Source organism: Scyliorhinus canicula, chromosome 23 (genome assembly GCF_902713615.1).
Source record: "Scyliorhinus canicula chromosome 23, sScyCan1.1, whole genome shotgun sequence".
NCBI classification, from domain to species: Eukaryota; Metazoa; Chordata; class Chondrichthyes; order Carcharhiniformes; family Scyliorhinidae; genus Scyliorhinus; species Scyliorhinus canicula.
In genome coordinates this window covers 18139709-18164378 of record NC_052168.1, presented here as the reverse complement: position 1 = coordinate 18164378, position 24670 = coordinate 18139709, and the positions used below count along the sequence as shown (strand labels likewise).

Here is a 24670-nt window from a genome sequence, read left to right as displayed (position 1 = left end):
AGGTTACAGAGGGACATAGATAAGCTGCAGAGCTGGGCTGAGAGGTGGCAAATGGAGTTTAATGTGGAGAAGTGTGAGGTGATTCACTTTGCAAAGAATAACAGAAATGCGGAATATTTGGCTAATGGTAAAATTCTTGGTAGTGTGGATGAGCAGAGGGATCTCGGTGTCCATGTACATAGATCCCTGAAAGTTGCCACCCAGGTTGATAGGGTTGTGAAGAAGGCCTATGGTGTGTTGGCCTTTATTGGTAGAGGGATTGAGTTCCGGAGCCATGAGGTCATGTTGCAGTTGTACAAAACTCTAGTACGGCCGCATTTGGAGTATTGCGTACAGTTCTGGTCGCCTCATTATAGGAAGGACGTGGAAGCTTTGGAACGGGTGCAGAGGAGATTTACCAGGATGTTGCCTGGTATGGAGGGAAAATCTTATGAGGAAAGGCTGATGGACTTGAGGTTGTTTTCGTTAGAGAGAAGAAGGTTAAGAGGTGACTTAATAGAGGCATACAAAATGATCAGAGGGTTAGATAGGGTGGACAGCGAGAGCCTTCTCCCGCGGATGGAGGTGGCTAGCACGAGGGGACATAGCCTTAAATTGAGGGGTAATAGATATAGGACAGAGGTCAGAGGTGGGTTTTTTACGCAAAGAGTGGTGAGGCCGTGGAATGCCCTAACTGCAACAGTAGTGAACACGCCAACATTGAGGGCATTTAAAAATGTATTGGATAAGCATATGGATGATAAGGGCATAGTGTAGGTTAGATGGCCTTTAGTTTTTTTCCATGTCGGTGCAACATCGAGGGCCGAAGGGCCTGTACTGCGCTGTATCGTTCTATGTTCTATGTGGGAGGAAACCGGAGCACCCGGAGGAAACCCACGCAGACACGAGAAGAATGTGCAAACTCCATACAGTCACCTGAGTTCGGAATCGAACCCGGGTCCCTGGCGCTATGAGGCAGCAGTGCTAACCACTGTGTCACCATGTCGCCACAGTATTTATATGACTGGTCCAATTCAGTTTCTGGTCAAGGGTAGCCGTCAGAATGTTGATCATGAGGGATTCAGTGATGATAATGCCATTGAATGTCAAGAGACGATGGTTAGATTCTCTCTTATTGGAGAGTGTCATTGTGTGGCACCAATGTCGCTTAGCCGCCGATGCCTGGATATTAGAATTTTTTTTTAGAACAGTACAGCACAGAACAGGCCCTTCAGCCCTCGATGTTGTGCCGAGCAATGATCACCCTACTCAAGCCCACATATCCACCCTATACCCGTAACCCAACAACCCCCATTAACCTTATTTTTTAGGACACTAAGGGCAATTTAGCATGGCCAATCCACCTAACCCGCACATCTTTGGACTGTGGGAGGAAACCGGAGCACCCGGAGGAAACCCACGCAGACACGGGGAGGACGTGCAGACTCCGCACAGACACTGACCCAAGCTGGGAATCGAACCCGGGACCCTGGAGCTGTGAAGCATTGATGCTAACCACCATGCTACCGTGCTGCCCCTATTGTCCAGGCCTTGTTGCGTATGGACGCAAACTGCTTCATTGTCTGAGGAGTCGCGAATGGTGCTGAACATTGTGCAATCATCAGCAAATATCCCCACTTCTGACCTTATGATGGAGGGAAGGTCACTAATGAAACATCTGAAGGTGGTTAGGCCTCGGACACGACCCTGAGGAACTCCTGCAGTGATGTCCTGGAGCTGAGATGATTGACCTCCAACAACCACAACCATCTTCTTTGTGCCAGGTATGACTCCAAACAGCGGAGAGTTTTCCCCCTGATTCCCATTGACGTCAGTTTAGCTAGGGCTCCTTGATGCCACACTCGGTCAAATGCTGCCTTGACGGTGGCGCAGTGGGTTAGCCCTGCAGCCTCAGGGCCCCGAGGTCCCAGGTTCGATCCCGGCTCTGGGTCACTGTCTGTGTGGAGTTTGCACATTCTCCCCGTGTTTGCGTGGGTCTCACCCTCACAACCCAAAGATGTGCAGGGTAGGTGGATTGGCCACGTTAAATTGCCCCTTATTTGGAAAAAATGATTTGGGTATTCTAAATTTATATTAAAAATAAAATGCTGCCTTGATGTCAAGGGCAGTCACTCTCACCTCACCTCTGGAGTCCAGCTCTTTTGTCCATTTGACCAATTTGTAATGAGGTCAGGAGCTGAGTGGCTCTATCGGAATCCAAACTTAGTGCCAGTGATTTTGTTATTACTCAATATGTCACTTGGCGGCACTATCGATGAATCATTGCATCACTTTTGCTGCTAATCAAGGGTAGATTTGTGGGCAGTAATTGGTTGGGTTGTGTTTGACCTGTGGATAGGACACAGCTGGACAATTTTCCACATTGCCGGGTAGATGCCAGTGTTTTAGTCAATAACAAGTTTAGAGACAGGTTTGGAAACATGAACATAAAAGTCTTGAATACTGCCGCCTTTCAACAATGGACTCTGTGAAAGGAATCTCAGTGATTGATGAAAGAACAACTTTTGTAATCAGTGTCAATAATTGGATACTCAACATCAATTTGACATGCAATTGGAATGTCTCTTAACCCATTCCTAACAGGTATTTTGCATCCGTCTTCGCTATGGAGTAACATCCCAGAAATAGCTGTAAATCAGGAAATGGGAGGGAGGGAGGAGCTTGGGAAAAATACAATCACCAGGGAAGTAAGTGATACTGAGCAAGTTGTTGAGTCTGTGGGCTGACAAATCACCGGGTCTGGATGAGCTTCACCCTAAAGTCTTGAAAGAAGACTCCTTCAAATAACTCAATAAATTGGTTAAACATGATTTCTCTTTCACAAAACCATGTTGACTCTGCCTGATTACCTTGAGTTGTTCCAAGTGCCCTGCTCTATAACGCCTTTATTACTAACTTCTAACATTTTCCCTATAACAAGTCAGCGAACTGACCTATAGCTTCCTGCTTTCTGTCTCCCTCTTCCCTTTTAGAATAAAGGAGTTACATTTGCTATTTTTCAATCTAGGCAATGTCGAATCTAGGCAATTATGGAAAGTAAATCAATGGATCAACAATCTCACCAGCCACGTCTTTCAAGACCTTAGGGTGAAGCTCATCCAGACCCGGTGATTTGTCAGCCCGCAGACTCAACAATTTGCTCAGTATTACTTACTTCCCTGGTGATTGTATTTTTCCCGAGCTCCTCCCGAGCTCCCATTTCCTGATTTACAGCCATTTCTGAGATGTTACTCCATAGCAAAGACCGATGCAAAATACCTGTTCAGCCTGTTAGGAATGGGTGAAGAGACATTCCAATTACATGTCAAATTGATGTTAAGTATCCAATAATTGACACTGATATGTAAAGGGATTGCAGGTGGCACTTGTGGTGTGTATTTTGTATCGAGTGCGTTCAAGGAAAAGAAAGGTGTTCAGCAAAGGAGCAGAACTCTTGACCTTTTACTCAACAGCATCCAGAAACTAACACAATCCACCTGTCATCACTTTACTTCCCAGCATTAATTCCCAAGATTCACTATAAGAACAATGCTCACTTTGTTAAAGCTTTGTAAAATAGATATGGAAGCTCTTTATATTCCAAGCCAGGTTTCTCTCGTACTCTAATTTTTCCCTCCTCATTAACCATTTAGTCATTCTTTGAAGATTTGTATTTTCTGTCTAATCTTCTGCCTTGCCACACATCCATCCCTGCATATTTATATGCTTTTTCTTTAAGTTTGATGCCACCATTAACTATTTTAGTTAACCAAGGATGGTGGATCTTCCCCATGGAATTTTTCCTTTCCCTTGGGATTTATGCATTATCATAAGGCCATAAATTCAAGGAGCATAAGTTGGCCATTCAGTCCAGTGAGTCATCTCCACCATTCAGTGGGATCTGATATGTTAACCCTCAACTCCACTGTCCCGCCTTAACACCAGAACCCTTGATTCCCTTACTGATTGAAAATCTGTCTATCTCAGCCATGAACATACTTAACCCCAGTCTCCACAGCTCTCTGCGGTAAAGAATTCCAGATTGACTACCCTCTGGGAGAAAAAATTCCTCCTCATTTCTGTCCTAGACTCTCCCCCATAAGAAAGGACCGCTCAACATCTACCCTGTCAAGCCCCCCATAGAAACCTATATGTCTCAATAAGGTCACTTCTCATCCTTTTAAACTCCAATGAGCACAGACCCAACCTAGTCAACCTCTCCTTATCATAGAATTTACAGTGCAGAAGGAGGCCATTCGGCCCATCGAGTCTGCACCGGCTCTTGGAAAGAACACCCTACTCAAGCCCACACCTCCACCCTATCCCCATAACCCAGTAACACCACCCAACACTAAGGGCAATTTTGGACACTAAGGGAAATTTATCATGGCCAATCCACCTAACCTGCACATCTTTGGACTGTGGGAGGAAACCGGAGCACCAGGAGGAAACCCACGCACACAGGGGGAGGACGTGCAGACTCGGCACAGAGAGTGACCCAAGCCGGAAACGAACCTAGGACCCTGGAGCTGTGAAGCAATTGTGCTATCCACAATGCTACCGTGCTGCCCCCATACCCGGGATGGACCGAGTGAACCTTCTCTGGACTGCCTCCAATGCCGATATATCTTTCCTTAGATACGGGGACCAAACTGTTCACAGCATTCAAGGTGTGGTCTAACTAACACCTTCATTTAGCAAGACTTCCCTATGTTTATGCTCCATTCCCTTTGAAATAAAGGCCAACATTCCATTTGCCTTCCCAATGACCTACTGAACATAAGAACCATGAGCAGGAGTAGGCCATTCAGCCCCTCGAGTCTGCCCTGCCATTCAATACCACCATGGCTGATTTCATCTTGGCCTCAATTCCACTTTCCTGCTCGTTCTCCAGAACCCTTCAACCCATTACTGAGAAAAATCTGTCTATCTCCTCCTTAAATTTACTCAATGTCCCAGCATCCACCGCACTCTGGGGTAGCGAATTCCACAGATTCACGGCCCCTTGGGAGAATGAAATGAAAAAATGAAAATCGCTTATTGTCACAAGTAGGCTTCAAATGAAGTTACTGTGAAAAGCCCCTAGTCGCCACATTCCGGAGCCTGGGTTCGGGGAGGCTGGTACGGGAATTGAACCCGTGCTGCTGGCCTGCCTTGGTCTGCTTTAAAAGCCAGCTATTTAGCCCTGTGCTAAACCAGCCCCTAAAGTTACTTCTTGTCTATTTTAAATCTGCTACCCCTTATCCTAAAACTATGACCTCTCGTTCTAGATTGACCCACAATAGGAATCATCCGCTCTACGTCGACTTTGTCAATAATTTTTATATACCTCAATTAGATCTCCTCTCATTCTCCCAAACTCGAGAGAGTATAAGCCTAAACTGCTCAATCTCTCCTCACAAGACAAACCCCTCACTCTCTGGAATCAACCTCCTCTGAACTGCTTCAAATGCAACTATATCCCTCCTCAAATCAGGGGACCAAAACTGGCACACTACTCCAGGTGTGGCCTCACTAATGCCCTGTACAGCAACGCTTCCCCACTTCTATACTCTATTCCTTCAGCTATAAAGACCCAAAATTCCTTGCTAGATTTCTGTTATCTATGCATGATACAGCACACTGTGCGCACGATTTAGCACACTGGGCTAAATCGCTGGCTTTTAAAGCAGACCAAGCAGGCCAGCAGCACGGTTCAATTCCCGTACCAGCCTCCCCGAACAGGTGCCAGAATGTGGCGACTAGGGGATTTTCACAGTAACTTCATTGAAGCCTACTCGTGACAATAAGCGATTTTCATTTTTTTCATTCATTTCATGAGACATTTATGCACCCCAATTCCCTCGGCGCTACAGCTTTAAGAACAAAGAAAAGTACAGCACAGGAACAGGCCCTTCGGCCCTCCAAGCCCGTGCCGACTAAACTACAATCTTCTACACTTCCTGGGTCCGTTTCCCTCTGTTTCCATCCTATTCATGTAATTGTCAAGATGCCCCTTAAATGTCACTATCGTCCCTGCTTCCACCACCTCCTCCGGCAGCGAGTTCCAGGCACCCATTACCCTCTGTGTAAAAAACTTGCCTCGTACATCTCCTCTAAACCTTGCCCCTCGCACCTTAAACCTATGCCCCCTAGTAATTGACCCCTCTACCCTGGGGAAAAGCCTCTGACGATCCACTCTGTCTATGCCCCTCATAATTTTGTAGACCTCTATCAGGTCGCCCCTCAACCACCGTCGTGAGAACAAACTGAGTTTATTCAACCGCTCCTCATAGCTAATGCCCTCCATACCAGGCAACATCCTGGTAAATCTCTTCTGCACCCTCTCTAAATCCTCCACATCCTTCTGGTAGTGTGGCGACCAGAATTGAACACTATACTCCAAGTGTGGCCTAACTAAGATTCTATACAGCTGCAACATGACTTGCCAATTCTTATACTCAATGCCCCAATGACCCTTCTCCATTTAAATAATATTCCGCTCTTTTATTCTCCTACCAAAGAGCACAACTTCACATTAGAACATAGAACATTACAGCGCAGTACAGGCCCTTCGGCCCACGATGTTGCACAGTCCTGTGAAACCCCTCTAAAGTCCCTCTACACTATTCCCTTATCGTCCATATGCCTATCCAATGACCATTTGAATGCGTTAATGTTGGCGAGTCCACTACTCTTGCAGGCAGGGCATTCCACACCCCTACTACTCTCTGAGTAAAGAACCTACCTCTGACATCTGTCCTATATCTACCTCCCCTCAATTTAAAGCTATGTCCCCTCGTGCTGGACATCACCATCCGAGGAAAAAGGCTATCGATGTCCACCCTATCTAATCCTCTGATCATCTTGTATGCCTCAATTAAGTCACCTCTTAACCTTCTTCTCTCTAACGAAAACAGCCTCAAGTCCTTCAGCCTTTCCTCATATGATCTTCCCTCCATACCAGGCAACATTCTTGTAAATCTCCTCTGTACCCTTTCCAATGCTTCCACATCCTTCCTATAATGTGGCGACCAGAACTGCACGCAATACTCCAAATGCGGCCGCACCAGAGTTTTGTACAACTGCAACATGACCTCATGGCTCCGAAACTCAATTCCTCTACCATTTTCCTTAATTATGTTCCATCTGCCACGTTTTTGCGCACTCACACAACCTTTCTCTGTAGACCCTTGCCACTTGCCTTTCCGTCTATTTTTGTGTCATGCACAAACTTGGATTCTGAAATGGCTCCATTTTAATAATCAACAATCAGGATCTTATCGCATAAGTAATCAACATCCAATTACTTAATCATGATTCTATTACACTAATCAGAATCTAATTACATGATTCCCAGTGCATCAATAATGGAGAAAATGCTGGATAAACTCAGCAGGTCTGGCAGCATCTGTGGAAGAGAAATGAAGTTAACGTTTCAGATCAAAATGACCCTTCTACATATCTGAAGCAAGGTGGAAATGTACAGAATTAAAACCTGGAAAGGGTATGGAGGAGGCGGAGCAGAATAGAAGACCAGGGATAGGTTGGGGCAAAGGAGATATGGACAAATTTATCCCGGCTATACATAGATACATAGAATTTACAGTGCAGAAGGAGGCCATTCGGCCCATCGAGTCTGCACCGGCTCTTGGAAAGAGCACCATACCCCCTACCCAAGGTGAACACCTCAACCCTATCCCCATAACTCAGTAACCCCACCCAACACTAAGGGCAATTTTGGACACTAAGGGCAATTTATCATGGCCAATCCACCTAACCCGCACATCTTTGGACTGTGGGAGGAAACCGGAGCACCCGGAGGAAACCCACGCAGACACAGGGAGGATGTGCAGACTCCGCACAGACAGTGACCCAAGCCGGAATCGAAACTGGGACCCTGGAGCTGTGAAGCGATTGTGCTATCCACAATGCTACCGTGCTGCGTTAATGGTGCCATTAAGGGATAAATCATAGAATTTACAGTGCAGAAGGAGGCCATTCAACCCATCGAGTCTGCACCAGCCCTTGGAAAGAGCATCCCACTACAGCCCACACTTCCACCCTATCCCCGTAACGCAGTAACCCCACCTAACCTTATTTTTATTTTGTTTTGGACATTAAAGGCAATTTACCATGGCCAATCCACCTAACAAGCATATCTTTCGGGACCTGAGGGAGGAAACCGGAGTATCCGGAGGAATCCCTTGCAGACACGGGGAGAACATGCAGACCGTCCGCACAGACAGTGACCCAAGCCGGGAATCGAACCTGGGACCCTGGAGCTGTGAAGCAACAGTGCTAACCACTGCGCAACCCGTGCTAATGGTGGCAAATGGTGAGATAGCGGAATGTGTTCATGGGAGCAACTGAAAAGGCAGGGGCAGGTGGCCAAGTTGGGTGGGTGCAGGTTGGGGGGGGGGGGGGGGCGGTGGTTGCGTTGGGCAGGCCAGGGAACTGAAAAGCAACAGGCAACAAACTGCAAATGAAACACCACAGTTTCAGTGGGGAGATTGCTCAGATGCCACGAGATTGAGGGAGTAGCTGCAATCAATCGTTTTCAAAAAAAGATCCCGAAGCTTCAAACTCTCCCCTCACTCTGACTTCGAAGAGGCACTCAGAAACCTCTCACCTCTCACATTCTGTTACTCTTTCTGTCAGATAATAACTCGCGTCTCTCTCTTCCCCTTCTTCCGTTGGTTAATTGCTCCCTCTAGAGGAATGAAGTGACATTTTAGGCAGGATTTTCCCTGCAGGCTCCTGGATGCTGCCGTCGGGGAAACTGTGTGTTAGCGGCTGATGGGCGTAGAGAGAAGCAATTCTATTTTTGGGAGGGGGGAACACCAGGACCCCTAGCTCTGCGACCCTTCTGACACCCGCCCGCGATCCACCCACGGGTCACGACACAAGCTTTGAAAAACCCTGATCTATAGGACAGATGCTTTGAGGGACAATGGTTTGACAGGAATCTGATCCTAAAATGTCATCTTTGCCTCGGATTACAATCCAGCCTCGCTCACAACTCTCTTACGGGGCTGGTTTAGCACAGGGCTAAAGAGCTGGCTTTGAAAGCACACCAAGGCAGGCCAGTAGCACGGTTCAATTCCCGTACCGGCCTCCCCGAACAGGCGCCGGAATGTGGCGACTAGGGGCTTTTCACAGTAACTTCATTTGAAGCCTACTCGTGACCATAAGCGATTTTCATTTCATTTCATTTTCTGACCTGAGACAGGGTCTTTGTCAAATGGTTTGGTGCTGTCACAACCCACTTTCCACAAAGCGCAGTCTGTTGCCAAACACTATCCTCAACACTGTGCCACTCGCACCGAATGCGAACAATCTAGTCCCATGGGTGGAGGAGGAGGAGAGAGAGAGCGAGGAAAAAAAGAGGGAGAGAAGGGTGATTCTCACACAAAGCAAGAGGGAGGAAGATTGAGAGGTCGCACGGAAGAGAAAAGAGTGCATTCATTTTTAGTGTGGTGTACTTGTCAGGAGCCTTTCTGCAGCCAAAGACAAATAGTTACTGTAGAAACAGAAAACGCTGGACAGGCTCAGCAGATCTGGCAGCGCCTGTGGAAGAGTCAGGAGGACTCGAACCGTTGACTGTGCGGAGTCTGCACGTCCGCCCCGTGTCTGCGTGGGTTTCCTCCGGGTGCTCCGGTTTCCTCTCACAGTCCAAAGATGTGCAGGTCAGGTGGATTGGCCGTGCTAAATTGCCCCTTAGTGTCCAAAAAGAATGGATGGGGTTACAGGGACAGGGTGGAGGTGTGGGCTTAAGTAGAGTGCTCTTTTCAAGGGCCGGTGCAGACCCGATGGGCCGAATGGCCTCCTTGTGCACTGTAAATTCTATGATTCTATAATTCCCCACAGATACTGCCTGCTTCTTTCCAACAGTCTCTGTCTTCATTTCAGGATTCCAGCACCCGCAGTATTGTCGCTTTAATTAACTATTTGTTGCACAAGACTCACTGAGATAGTTACAGGCCATTAGCAAACACATTTCCATAACTCACTGAGAGAGCTGGATGACTTGGCGAGATGTTGGTTACTGGGTTCCATAGACGATTTGAGCTGAACACTGGAGATATTGTTCATTTTAACAGAAGAGCTTTCTGAATCCACGGACATGTGGAAAGATATCTTGAGCTGAGCAAGGTCAAAAGAGCATTATTTAGTCATAGTTTAGAATCTTGGAGCTTTACAACACAATAAAGAAGTCCTTCGGCCCATCACGTGCATCTGCCATAAAGCACCTATCTATTCTAATCCCATTTTCCAGCGCTTGGTTCCTAGCCTTGCATGCCATGGGTGTAATGGAACCTACGAGGGAACAAGCGGTCCTAGATCTTGTCCTGTGTAATGAGACAGGATTGATTCATGATCTCATAGTTAGGGATCCTCTCGGAAGGAGCGATCACAATATGGTGGAATTTAAAATACAGATGGAGGGTGAGAAAGTAAAATCAAATACTAGTGGTTTGTGTTTAAACAAAGGAGATTACAAGGGGATGAGAGAAGAACTAGCTAAGGTAGACTGGGAGCTAAGACTTTATGGTGGAACAGTTGAGGAACAGTGGAGAACCTTCCAAGCGATTTTTCACAGTGCTCAGCAAAGGTTTATACCAACAAAAAGGAAGGACGGAAGAAAGAGGGAAAATCGACCGTGGATATCTAAGGAAATAAGGGAGAGTATCAAATTGAAGGAAAAAGCATATAAAGTGGCAAAGATTGCTGGGAGATTAGAGGACTGGGAAATCTTTAGGGGGCAACAGAAAGCTACTAAAAAAGCTATAAAGAAGAGTAAGATAGAGTATGAGAGTAAACTTGCTCAGAATATAAAAACAGACAGTAAAAGTTTTTACAAATATATAAGACAAAAAGAGTGGCTAAGGTAAATATTGGTCCTTTAGAGGATGAGAAGGGAGTTTTAATAATGGGAAATGAGGAAATGGCTGAGGAACTGAACAGGTTTTTTGGGTCGGTCTTCACAGTGGAAGACACAAATAACATGCCAGCGACTGATAGAAATGAGGCTATGACAGGTGAGGACCTTGAGAGGATTGTTATCACTAAGGAGGGAGTGATGGGCAAGCTAATGGGGCTAAAGGTAGACAAGTCTCCTGGCCCTGATGGAATGCATCCCAGAGTGCTAAAAGAGATGGCTAGGGAAATTGCAGATGCACTAGTGATAATTTACCAAAATTCACTAGACTCACTAAATTCACTAGGTGGTCCCGGTGGATTGGAAATTAGCAAACGTGACGCCACTGTTTAAAAAAGGAGGTAGGCAGAAAGCAGGAAATTATAGGCCAGTGAGTTTAACTTCGGTAATAGGGAAGATGCTGGAATCTATTATCAAGGAAGAAATTGCGAGGCATCTGGATAGAAATTGTCCCATTGGGCAGACGCAGCATGGGTTCGTAAAAGGCAGGTCATGCCTAACTAATTTAGTGGAATTTTTTGAGGACATTACCAGTGCAGTAGATAACGGGGAGCCGATGGATGTGGTATATCTGGATTTCCAGAAAGCCTTTGACAAGGTGCCACACAAAAGGTTGCTGCATAAGATAAAGATGCACGGCATTAAGGGTAAAGTAGTAGCATGGATAGAGGATTGGTTAATTAATAGAAAGCAAAGAGTTGGGATAAATGGGTGTTTCTCTGGTTGGCAATCAGTAGCTAGTGGTGTCCCTCAGGGATCCGTGTTGGGCCCACAATTGTTCACAATTTACATTGATGATTTGGAGTTGGGGACCAAGGGCAATGTGTCCAAGTTTGCAGATGACACTAAGATGAGTGGTAAAGCGAAAAGTGCAGAGGATACTGGAAGTCTGCAGAGGGATTTGGATAGGTTAAGTGAATGGGCTCGGGTCTGGCAGATGGAATACAATGTTGGACAAATGTGAGGTTATCCATTTTGGTAGGAATAACAGCAAACGGGATTATTATTTAAACGATAAAATATTAAAGCATGCCGCTGTTCAGAGAGACTTGGGTGTACTAGTGCATGAGTCACAGAAGGTTGGTTTACAAGTGCAACAGGTGATTAAGAAGGCAAATGGAATTTTGTTCCTTCATTGCTTGAGGGATGGAGTTTAAGACTAGGGAGGTTATGTTGCAATTGTATAAGGTGTTAGTGCGGCCACACCTGGAGTATTGTGTTCAGTTTTGGTCTCCTTACTTGAGAAAGGACGTACTGGCGCTGGAGGGTGTGCAGAGGAGATTCACTAGGTTAATCCCAGAGCTGAAGGGGTTGGATTATGAGGAGAGGTTGAGTAGACTGGGACTGTACTCGTTGGAATTTAGAAGGATGAGGGGGGATCTTATAGAAACATTTAAAATTATGAAGGGAATAGATAGGATAGATGCGGGCAGGTTGTTTCCACTGGCGGGTGACAGCAGAACTAGGGGACATAGCCTCAAAATAAGGGGAAGTAGATTTAGGAACTGAGTTTAGGAGGAACTTCTTCACCCAAAGGGTTGTGAATCTATGGAATTCCTTGCCCAGTGAAGCAGTTGAGGCTCCTTCATTAAATGTTTTTAAGGTAAAGATAGATAGTTTTTTGAAGAATAAAGGGATTAAGGGTTATGGTGTTCGGGCCGGAAAGTGGAGCTGAGTCCACAAAAGATCAGCCATGATCTCATTGAATGGCGGAGCAGGCTCGAGGGGCCAGATGGCCTACTCCTGCTCCTAGTTCTTATGTTCTTATGTTTCAAGTGCTCATCGAAATGCTTCTTAAATGTTGAGGATTCCTGTTTCTACCAGCCTTTCAGGCAGCGAGTTCCACATTCCCACCACCCACTGGTTGAAAATGTTTTTCTTCAAATCTCCTCTAAATCTTCGGCCCCTTACAAAGAATACAGCTCAGAAACAGGCCCTTCAGCCCTCCACGCCTGCGCCGATCATATGTCCTATTAGACCAACTGCCTGTATTCTTCTATATCCCATCTGTTCATGTGCCTATCCAAATAAGTCTTAAAAGTCGCTAACCTATCTGCCTCAACCACCTCGTTTGACAGTGCATTCCAGGCCACTATCCCCTGCACATCTCCGCTGAACCTTTCCCCCCTCACCTTGAACTTGTGCCCCCTTGTGATTGTCATTTCCGCCCTGGGAAAAAACCTCCAACTGTTCACCCTGCCTATACCCCTAATAATTTTATGAACTTCTATCAGGTCGCCCCTCAGCCTCCGACTCTCCAGGGAGAACAATCCCAGTTTATTCAATCTCTCCTCATAGCTATACCTCCATACCAGGCAACATCCTGGTAATCTTTTCTGTACTGTCTCCAAAGCCTCCAAGCCCTTCTGGCAAACAGTCAGCCGGTAAAGATCAAACACTGAACCAAGCAGATTTCGTCCGCTGAAACTGAAGACGGTTTTCCCCAAATGTGGCCACATAACCTGTGCGTGGTAATTATTTGCTGGGTATAGCTCTTAAGAGTTATATAATCTTGGATGTTGTTTGTGAACAAAGGGGTGACTCAGAGTTCAGGGAACATAGGTAGTTGGAAGCAAGCGGATATTTCCTGTAATTCTATGTATGTATAGCCATCAGTGTACTTACGTGGTGTAGTGTCCTTCTTGTAGTTTGCTTTTTAAGTTAATAAATATTCTTCATTAATTGTTCACACAACTCCCTGGTTCACATAGTTTTCTCACAGTATACCAAATTGAAAACATGCACCACGGTAGCATTGTGGATAGCGCAATTGCTTCACAGCTCCAGGGTCCCAGGTTCGATTCCCAGCTGGGTCACTGCCTGTGTGGAGTCTGCACGTTCTCCCCGTGTGTGCGTGGGTTTCCTCCAGGTGCTCCGGTTTCCTCCCACAGTCCAAAGATGTGCAGGTTAGGTGGATTGGCCATGATAAATTGCCCTTAGTGTCCAAAATTGCCCTTAGTGTTGGATGGGGTTACTGTGTTATGGGGATAGGGTGCAGGTGTGGGCTTGGGTAGGGTGCTCTTTCCAAGAGCCGGTGCAGACTCGATGGGCCAAATGGCCTCCTTCTGCACTGTAAATTCTATGACTCTATAAACCAGTCTTCCAAGTTACCCTTCTGGGTTTTGGGATACCCTTGCATTGAATGTAGATGATAAAAGGTATGGATAAAGTAGACGTGGAGCGGTTGCATCCTCTCCTGGGGCATTCTAGAATGAGAAGTCACAGCCTCAGGATAAGAGGTAGCAAATTTAAAACAGAGATGAGCAGAAACTACTTCTCCCAAAGGGTTGTGAATCTGTGGAATTCGCTACTGGAGAGTGTGGTGGATCCTGGGACAGTGGAGGAGGAGTTGGACAGATGGGTTAGAACATAGAACAGTACAGCACAGAACAGGCCCTTCGGCCCTCAATGTTGTGCCGAGCCATGATCACCACACTCAAACCCACGTATCCACCCCATACCCGCAACCCAACAACCCCCCCCCCCTTAACCTTACATTTTATTAGGACACTACGGGCAATTTAGCATGGCCAATCCACCTAACCCGCACATCTTTGGACTGTGGGAGGAAACCGGAGCACCCGGAGGAAACCCACGCACACAGGGGGAGGACGTGCAGACTCCACACAGACAGCGACCCAGCCGGGAATCGAACCTGGGACCCTGGAGCTGTGAAGCATTTATGCTAACCACCATGCTACCCTGCTGCCCCAAGGGTTGAAGGGTTATGGAGAATGGGCAGGAGGGTGGAGTTAAGGCCAGGATGAGATCAGCCATGATTGAATAGCGGAGCAGACTCGATGGGCCAAATGGCCTAATCCTGCTCCTATACATCTTCTGAACTTCTGAACATCAGTGGGGTTCTTAACAATGGGTTGCGGACCACAGAGTCACGAACCATGTCGTGAGTAGATAATGCTTTTTACCCAATAGCCTTGACTTCATAGAATTTACAGTGCAGAAGGAGGCCATTCGGCCCATCGAGTCTGCACCAGCTCTTGGAAAGAGCACCCTACCCAAGGTTAACACCTCCACCCTATCGCCATAACCCAGCAACCCCACCCAACACTAAGGGCAATTTTGGACACTAAGGATCCACCTAACCTGCACATCTTTGGACTGTGGGAGGAAACCGGAGCACCCGGAGGAAACCCACGCACACATGGGGAGGATGTGCAGACTCCGCACAGACAGTGACCCAAGCCGGAATCGAACCTGGCACCTTGGAGCTGTGAAGCGATTGTGCTATCCACAATGCTACCGTGCTGCCCACTTGCTGTGTGATTAAATGGAACCACCGCAGAATGAAGGAATCGCAACAGTCGTCAGGATAACGGGTGCTCATCGGCACGATGTCCCACATGGGGACCCCCCGCTGACGGTGCAGAACCTCTTTCGATTCAGAAAAATGGTGGTGGTGCTGCTGTCAAATCAGCATGGCCTGCTGATTAACATTAGGGCCTGTCTGTTCTGTACTCTGCTCCCCGCTGCTAGATGTAGGTGTGTGAGGTGGTTCATTTAGGCCAGAGGAATAGGAGCCAGGGACTCTCTGGAAAATCAGTGTTGAACTGGGCTAGAGGAACAGAGAGAGATCTGGAGATACAGAGACATAAATCAATAAAAGTAGTGACAGGTTAATGAGGCCATAAAAAAAGTCAACAAAGCTCTGGAGTTTATTTCCCGAGGGATAAAACTGAAAAGCAAAGAAGTTGTACAGAACCTTGGCTGGATCACATTTGGAATACTGTCCTGGTCCCCATCTTACTCAGTGACTTGGCCTCCACAGCCTGTGTGGTGTTCTTTGTGTTGTTTATTTCAGGATGGTTGGTGTAGTGCTCACAAAGAACATAAAATAGTTTTAACTTAAACAAAATTCTAAATTTATTAACACTACTAACTTGGATTCGACACGCATTCCTAAACAATATACATTTGATTAATAACATCTAAACTACACTCTACAGCTAATCTCACTACTGGTTTAAACTATGATCTGCTCTCACTTACACTGTCTGTACTTCTGACTCTAGCTATCTAACCCCTGCACATACTCTCCCACAAGGCTTAGCATCACTGCCTTATATAGTTGTGACTGTAGCTCCCTCTAGTGGCTACTCTTGACACTTCATTAACCCTTGCAGTACTGATAGTTATAATAACGCCACAGCTTGGATAGTCTTTATTTCCTCCCCACTCACCTCGCTGCTGCTGGATGACAAGGAGGATTCCGTGGTTTCGGAATCACAGCTGTCGCTGGGAAGCCAATGAACGTCAGTCAGGGACAGATTTGCTCCTGCAATAGAGATAAATCCAGTGATTTTGGATGGAAAGTGTACTTTTGTAGGCTGTCCCTTCACGCACTGAATGCTCGTTCAAATAGTTAATTAAATAACTCAAACAGTAAGGCTTGACATTCTCAAATTGGAAATGCTGAGGAAATAAGGGATTGAGACAGAGTCATTTCAATTGATGTCCTCTCCCTCACACCTTCGCTCCTGCTACCTTGCTGTCTCCAGCTCTCTCTCCCTCTCCAACTCCCTCTCCTCTTCTCCATCCCTTTCTCTCTCCTCCTCCCCTCCCTCACACACTGCTCTTTTCCCCTTTCTTTCTCAATCCATTCCTTCTCTCTCCAGATCCTTCTCCTACTCCACTTCTTTCTACCCTTACCCCTCTCGTTCTCCCACCCTCTCCCATGGCTTCTCCCCCCTCACCAAGTCCTCTCTCCCTCCCCATCGTTCCCTTCCTATCCTCCTCTCCCCTCCCCCTTCTCCTACCCTACCTCTCCCCTCCCCTTTTTCTCTGTCTCCACTTTGCCCTTCGCCCTTCCTCTACCTTCTCCCTCCCACCCTCTTTCTTTCCCTCCCTCTTCTCCTCTCTCATCCCCATACTTCACCTCGCTACCCGCCCCCTTCTCCCCTTCCCCTTTCTCCCTTCCCTCCACATGCTTTCTCCCTCCCTCGTCCCACTTCCTTTAACCCATCGCCACTGTCTCCCCTCCCCATTCTCTCCTCTCCCTCTTATTTACCCCCCCCCCCCCCCCCCCAACCTTCCCTCCCTCCCTCTCCCCTCCTCTTTACCCTTTTTTTTATCGTGCTCTGTGTCTTTTGTTGTCCGGGATTTCATATCTTTCACCTCCTGTGGCAGTAAGACGTCGTAATTCCAGTTATTATAAACTCTTGGTATTGGACACATTCCTGGAAAAAAGAAATGAGGCTCATTATGGATTAGGGGACATTGGGATTTGGATTGGGTCAGCCAGACACGGCGATCCGATGAGAGACAAAGAGAGAGGGCAAAGTGGAGGAGGGAGAAAGGGTAGAGAGACTGGAGTGGTAGAGAGAGAGGCAGGACAAAGAGAGAGAGAAAGGGAGAGATGGGGTAGAGACAGAATAGGGGTTGAGGACAGTGGAGGGGGGTGGGAAAGTGGGATTAGGGGGAGCGAGGGTAGGGGAGAGGAAGGGGGAAGGGGGATTGAGGGGTTGGGAGGGGAAGTGAAGTGGGAAAAGGGAGAGTGTTGTGGGGCAAGGGAGGGGAGAGGCATGGTAGCACAGTGGTTAGCACAGTTGCTTCACAGCTCCAGGGTCCCAGGTTCGATACCCTTGGATCACTGTCTGTGCGGAGTCTGCACATTCTCCCCGTGTGTGCGTGGGTTTCCTCCGGGTGCTCCAGTTTCTTCCCACAGTCCAAAGATGTGCAGATTAGGTGGAGGTTAAAGGTTAGGTGGAGTTACTGGTTTATGGGGATAGGGTGGAGGTACGGGCTTAATGAAGGTGCCCTTTCCAGGGGCTGATGCAGACTTGATGAGCCAAATGACCTCCTTCTGCACTGTAAATTCTATGAACAAACTGCAGAGAAGTGGAAGGGGAAGAGGAGGGGAAGAGAGGGAGAAGTGAGACAAGAGGGAAGAGAGAGCGAGAGAAAAGGGAAAGAAAAATGAGGAGAGAAAGGATGGTAAAGGGAGCCGAACAAGGAGTGGGGACGATGAAGAAGGAAGGGCGGGAGACAGGGCAGGTGCAGATGGAGAAAGGGAGGCAGAGAGGTAGACAGAAGTGAGAGAAAATTAGAGGGTTTTTCAGCAGAGGGCATGTACATAAACTACTGTGTGCCCCTTATGTAAACACACATGCACAAGGGCTGGAAGTTTGACACTAAAGTAAAAGCTAGCAAGCACACAACAGTAGCCATTTCGCAGGTACATCTCAATCTCGCTCTCTGACTGTGGAAATCAACCAAGTCCGCAAAGACCGCGGCTGAAAATAGAACTGGGAAGTTCTCCGCCAAACTACAGAACAATGGAATCGCAAAACCGACTACTTAATGACTTGTGAACTACTTGTGACAATAAGCGATTTTCATTTCATTCATTTTCATTAATGCTGAAGTCAACTCAGCTAGAATCTTGAATTGCAACATCCAATTCATTTGTATAGATTGTGAACAGCTGTAGCCTCAGTACTGATCCTTGCAGTACCCCGCGGGTAATGGCCTGCGATCCTGAGAATCATCCGTTTATTCCAATTCTTTGCCGTCTGTATGTTACCCAATTCTCAATCTATACCAGTTTATCAGCCCAATCCCATGTCCTCTAATTTTGCTACCTTTCCTGTATGGGACTTTATCAAAAGCCTTCTGTAAATCCAAATACACCCATCCACTGGTTTCCCCTTTATCTGTGCTACAAGTAACTTCCTCATAAAACTCCAAAAGGTTTGCCAAACATGATTTTTCATAACTCCATGTTCACTCTGTCCAATCAGATAAATATATTTGAATTGTCTGGTTATCAAGGGTGGGATTTTCCCTCCCGCGGGGGGGCGTGTATCGCGTCAGTGGAGGTGACCCGTCATTGACTGGCGACGGAGTCTTCACGTCCCACCACTGTCAACAGGGTTTCCCGTTGTGAGCACCTCCTGCCACCAGGAAACTCCCAGCGGGAGTTCGCCGTCGGTGGGAAACAGAGGATCCTGCCGCCGGCTACGGCCGGAAGATTCTGGCCCACATCTACTGTAAAGATCCAACATTTTCCCTGCTACTGACGTCAACCTAAAAGGCCCGCGAGTTCTCCGTTTTCTCACTCCCTCCCTTCTTAAATAGTGGGGTTACACTTGCTGTTTTCCACTCCGCAGGATCCTTTCCAAAATCTATAGAAATTTGAAAAATAACCACTAATGCGTCCACTGCCTGTATAACCACATCCTTCAACACTCGGGGAAGTAGCTTCATCCAGTTCAGGGGATTGTCCCCTTCAATTTAATTAATTTTTCAAGTACTACCTCTTTTTAATAGCAATTTATTTCAGTTCCTCATTTTCACAAGTCCCTTGGTTCCCGAGCATTTCCTCCCTGAAGACAGGCACAAAGTAATTGCTGCGTCTCTCCACCATTTCCCTATTCTCCATGATTCAACGCTCTGATCTCCACTGGTAATGGACCCACATTTTACCTTGCCAATCTTTTCCTGCACTGACCCTCTGAGAGAGTACTCTCCCTAGGCAGCCCCACCCCCATAATCCCACCGAACCTACACATCTTTTGGTCTCTAAGGGGCAATTTTAGCAACTATCCCGGAGTTCACCACCAGGGTGCCAAATCCTCTCAAATTTCAGGACCAGAATGCAATCTGATGGAGAGGAAACAGCATTCAGAAACCCCTGGGATGCCATATCTCTGTTCAGTCCCAGAAACGTTCTGGATTTGCCTAAAGAGTTTATTCTCAAAATGGATGTGTCAAATATTGGGCTATGGGTAGTGTTGTGGGCCGGGGTTTAGAGAACACCAAAGTATATCATGGCGTTCATCTGACCCACAACTTTTAATAGATTTTGGTTACGGGGAGCACAAGGGCCCACTTTACAGGTGTGAAGTAAGAGAGATCTAAAGTACTTTTAAAACAAAACAATGTTTATTCTATGAATCCAGTTAACATTTTAAAAACCCACAGTAAACATCTTGCAACTACCAACCCCCCAAAAAGATACAGTACTCTATAGGTAACCATTAGTAACTTTCCTAACAGCATCCATAAGTCAAAACACTTTTTAACAAAGACAGCAGCTTTGAATTCTCTGCGGAGAACAGTTATCACTTTGAAATGATCAAGTGATCTAAACACCTTGTTTAACATAGAGAGAGACCAGTATACATCTGCTTGGTTTGAATGCAGCTCTCCTACTGAAAGCGAAACTAAAACACAGAGCCAAAAAGAGCTTCCAGCTCAGAACCAAAGTGAAAAGCCGAAACACATTCCAGCTCTACCCACACAATCACATCACTGCAGTCATTTGATAAAACACACTTTTCTTAAAGATCCCAGATTGTCAAAGCAGCCTAGTATCCATAATGTATATATGGAGAAAGTTGCAACCTCAAAGGAAACATTGGTAGAATCGAGGAGGAGTGTTCAGTGATCCACTCGTGATAGTTAGCTATCATAGAGAGCCTTTGGGGAATGGATCATGTCCACTCCCAGCTTCCCTGGGTGTAGGTGGACTCAGAGAAGAAAGGAGAGTTCTGCGCAGGTTTTTGTCCCTCTAGTGCCGTAGGGGTCTGTGTTAGGATCCCAACTGTTCACATTATATATTAATGATTTGGACGAGGGAAGTAAATGTTTTATCTCCAAATTTGCAGATGATACAAAGTTGGGTGGGAGGGTGAGCTGTGAGGCGGATGCATAGATCCTTCAGTGTCATTTGGAGCGAGTGGGCACATGCATGGCAGATGCAGTATAATGTGGATAAATATGAGGTTATCTACTTTTGTAGCAAAAATAGGAAGGCAGATTATTATTTAAATAGGTATAAATTGAAAGAGGTGGATACTCAGCGAGACCTTGGTATCCTTGTACATCAGTCGCTGAAAGTAAGCGTGCAGGTACAGCAGGCAGTAAAGAAGGCAAATGGTATGTTGGCCTTCATAGGGAGAGGATTTGAGTATAGGGATAGAGATGTTTTACTGCAATTGTATAGGGCATTCCAGGCCGCACGGTAGCATAGTGGTTAGCACTATAGCTTCACATGCCAGGGTCCCAGGTTCGATTCCTGGCTTGGGTCACTGTCTGTGCGGAGTCTGCAAATTCTCCCCGTGTCTGTGTGGGTTTGCTCCGGGTGCTCCGGTTTCCTCCCACAAGTCCTGAAGGACGTGTTTGTTAGGTGAATTGGACATTTTGAATTCTCCCTCAGTGTACCCGAACAGGCGCCGGAATGTGGCGACTCGGGGCTTTTCACAGTAACTTCATTGCAGTGTTAATGTAAGCCTACGTGTGACAATAAAGATCATTATATCATTGGTGAAGCCACACCTGGAGTACTGTGTGCCGTTTTGGTGTCTTTATCTGAGGAAGGATGTTCTTGCTATGGAGGGAGGTCAGCGAAGGTTTACCAGGCTGATTCCTGGGATGGTGGGACTATCATATGAGGAGAGATTGAATCGGTCAGGATTATATTCATCGGAGTTTAGAAGAGTGAGTGGCGGGGTCTCATAGAAACTTACAAAATTCTAACAGTATTGACAGGGTAGATTCAGAAAGAATGTTCCCGATGGTGGGGGAGTCCAGAACTAGGGGTCAAAGTTTGAGTATAAGGGCTAAACCTTTAAGGACTGAGGTGAGGAGAAATTTCTTCACCCAGAGAGTGTTGAATCTGTGGAATTCGCGATCACAGAAAGTAGTTAAGGCCAAAACATTGTGTAATTTCAAGGAGTCAGATTTAGCTCTTTTCAAGGCACATGGGGGAAAGGCGGGATCAGGATATTGAACTTGCCGATCAGCCATGATCATAATGAATGGCAGAGCAGATTCAAAGGGCTGAATGGCCTCCTCCTGCCTCTATTTTCTATGTTTCTATGTTTAGTGCCAGGAGCAGAGGTAGTTTTAAGTAGTCTATCTTGGTATTGATGGATATTAGAAATGAGGTATAGATTTAAGAGTTTAACTTAGTGTTTCTGTGTAAGAAAGGGTAAAATTCTAATTAGATTTATGTTAAACATTATGTTTGCATGTACGGGGGTTTCAGTTTAATTTCAGACTATGTCTATATGGTAGAATGATAGATCACTATGCTGTAGAAAGAGGCCATTCAGCCCATCAGCTCTGCACCGACCCTTCGAACGAGCACTCTACCTATATCTACTCACTCAACCACCCCTCCCTACTCCCGCAACCCCATAACCTAACCTGCACATCCCTGGACACTAAGGGGCAATTTAGCACGGCCAATCCACCAAACCCGAGCATCTTTGGACTGTGGGAGGAAACCGGTGCACCCGGAGGACCCCACGCAGACACAGGGAGAATGTACAAACTCTACACAGTCATCCAAGGCTGGAATTGAAATGGATCACTGGCGCTGTGAGGCAGCAGTGCTAACCACTGTGCCACCGTGTCTCTTAGAGAGTTTGGCGCTTAGAGAGTTTACAATGTGAAAAGCAAACAAATGTGGAGGAGGACTGAGCTGTTGCTTAGTAACCAGGTGCCACTTTTTAAGTTAGATATTTTGAGTTTAGTTATAGAACATAGAACAGTACAGCACAGAACAGGCCCTTCGGCCCTCGATGTTGTGCCGAGCAATGATCACCCTACTCAAACCCACGTATCCACCCTATACCCGTAACCCAACAACCCCCCCCCCCCTACCTTACTTTTTAGGACACTACGGGCAATTTAGCATGGCCAATCCACCTAACCCGCACATCTTTGGACTGTGGGAGGAAACCGGAGCACCCGGGGGAAACCCACGCACACACGGGGAGGACGTGCAGACTCCGCACAGTCAGTGACCCAGCCGGGAATCGAACCTGGGACCCTGGAGCTGTGAAGCATTTATGCTAACCACCATGCTACCGTGCTGCCCACATATGACTGGATGCAAGGCAGTGAGAGAAGCACGAGAACATGGTTGTCCTCTCCTGAGTATCAAGACTTACAACAGGAATTGTTCAAGCACTTGGTCCCTGGAATGTGTTTCAAGAGTGAGAGAGGAACCTGTCATTGGCAACTCTATATCTACGATAGGGGTACAACTGTAAGAAGCTATCTAAAATGTCAGAATGAACGAACAGAGGCAGCTAAGGAAATTGTTGACCTTAATTGTCTTTAAATTCATCCCCATCATGTGCCCCCCCCCTCCCCTCCAAGGCTTGGAACATAGTTTGTTTGAGAAGTAGGTAAACCGAGGGTGGGTTTCATGAGAGTTTCCCTTTAAGAAAGCTTTGTGTCAGGGCAGCACGGTGGCCTAGTGGTTAGCACAACCGCCTCACGGCGCTGAGGTCCCAGGTTCGATCCCGGCTCTGGGTCACTGTCCGTGTGGAGTTTGCACATTCTCCCCGTGTCTGTGTGGGTTTTGCCCCCACAACCCAAAAATGTGCAGAGTAGGTGGATTGGCCAATGTTAAATTGCCCCTTAATTGGAAAAAATAATTGGGTAATCTAAATTTTTTTTAAAAGAAGAAAAAAAAAGAAAGCTTTGTGTCTCCTCACATGGCTTCAGTGATGTCATTTTGTGGGTGGAGCTGAGCTGTGGCTTTGAGGTTTGTTTACTTTTGCTTTCAGTCTTGACTGCTGTGGACTGCAGCCAGAGAAAATAAGTGTTTTGGCCTGTCTTTCTCTATTTTCATTTTAAATATCTGTTCCGGTAAAAATCACCTTGGTGGTGGCTTTGGAGATATAATTACTTTCCGCAAGGAATTTGAAGACGCTGGTTGAAAACCGGATCAGAATCACAGGGACCAACCTCAGTCTTAGTCAAGTGAGATTACAGTGTGCTCGGCCATGCCTTTCAATAGGGGTTTTTGGTCTATTGGATTTTGATTTTGAATTGGAACAGTTAAGGAGGAATTCATTAAGTGTTATACATGGATTACTGCCGCTACCAAGAGTTGATAAAAATTCTTGCTATGTGTTTATATAAATGTTAACTAAGTTCTTAGAATAAAGCTTGCTTTGAGTAAAGTGTCAGGGAAGACAGTTGAATCACACCTGAAGGGAAGGGTCTTGCGATCACCATTCAACATCAAGGTTGTAGGTCAGGTTGACTTCATAATATACTTTCGAATTTCTAAACCCTGGCCCCTAACAGTGGGAAAGTGCAGGACAGGAAAGTAATTACTGTGGTATTGTTATGGGCCAGGGTTTAGAGAACCCCAAAGTGTATCATGGAGTTCACCTGACCCACAACCTTTAACAGATTGTGGTGTGGGGAGCACACAGCCCACTCTACAGATGTGGTACAGCACGAAAGGACAAGTATTTATTTAAAACAAAACAACGTTTATTCTATAAACGAAAGTTAGCCTTTTTTAAAACATACAATGAACATCTAAACAACCATTAATTCAAATACAACCCCAAAGACTACAACACTAAGTAACCCTGTAAGCTGTCCTTTTAACATCCAAAAGACTTAACAAACCTTCAAACAGGAGCACATTAGGTTTACATTCAATACTTTTACAAGTCTGGGTTCACCAAATGATCCATAGATAGTCTTTGGATGGCAGAGATCAACAGTATAGCTCTACTTCAGATGCAGCTCACTGAAAAGCACAGACACCCAAGCTTGTTCTCAAACTGAAACTAAAAAGCAGAATCAGCTCCACCCACACTCTGACATCACTACAGTAACATGAGCAGCTGCGTTTCTTAAAGGTACATTTCTTAAACGCCCATTTCGTAATGGTACTCTAACATGACAGTATTCATCATTGTACATAAAGACACAATTAGTTTGGGTGAATAAAACCTATTTTAAGGCCCAGTCTGCATCTTCAATCCACTACTA

At 46.3% G+C, this 24670-nt stretch overlaps 1 protein-coding gene across 3 annotated transcripts in view; it reads right to left on the bottom strand.

Moving 5' to 3' along the window:
• Window positions 1-24670, bottom strand: part of LOC119956444 (protein FAM227A-like) — an 87983-nt gene that overhangs the window by 24088 nt on the left and 39225 nt on the right. For all 3 annotated transcript variants that reach the window (XM_038783689.1, XM_038783688.1, XM_038783691.1), the window contains 3 exons: window positions 16978-17094; window positions 16099-16193; window positions 9972-10104 (listed from right to left, as the gene is read on the bottom strand). In XM_038783689.1, coding sequence (XP_038639617.1) covers window positions 9972-10104; window positions 16099-16193; window positions 16978-17094 — 345 coding nt within the window. The remainder of the gene's footprint in view (window positions 1-9971; window positions 10105-16098; window positions 16194-16977; window positions 17095-24670) is intronic.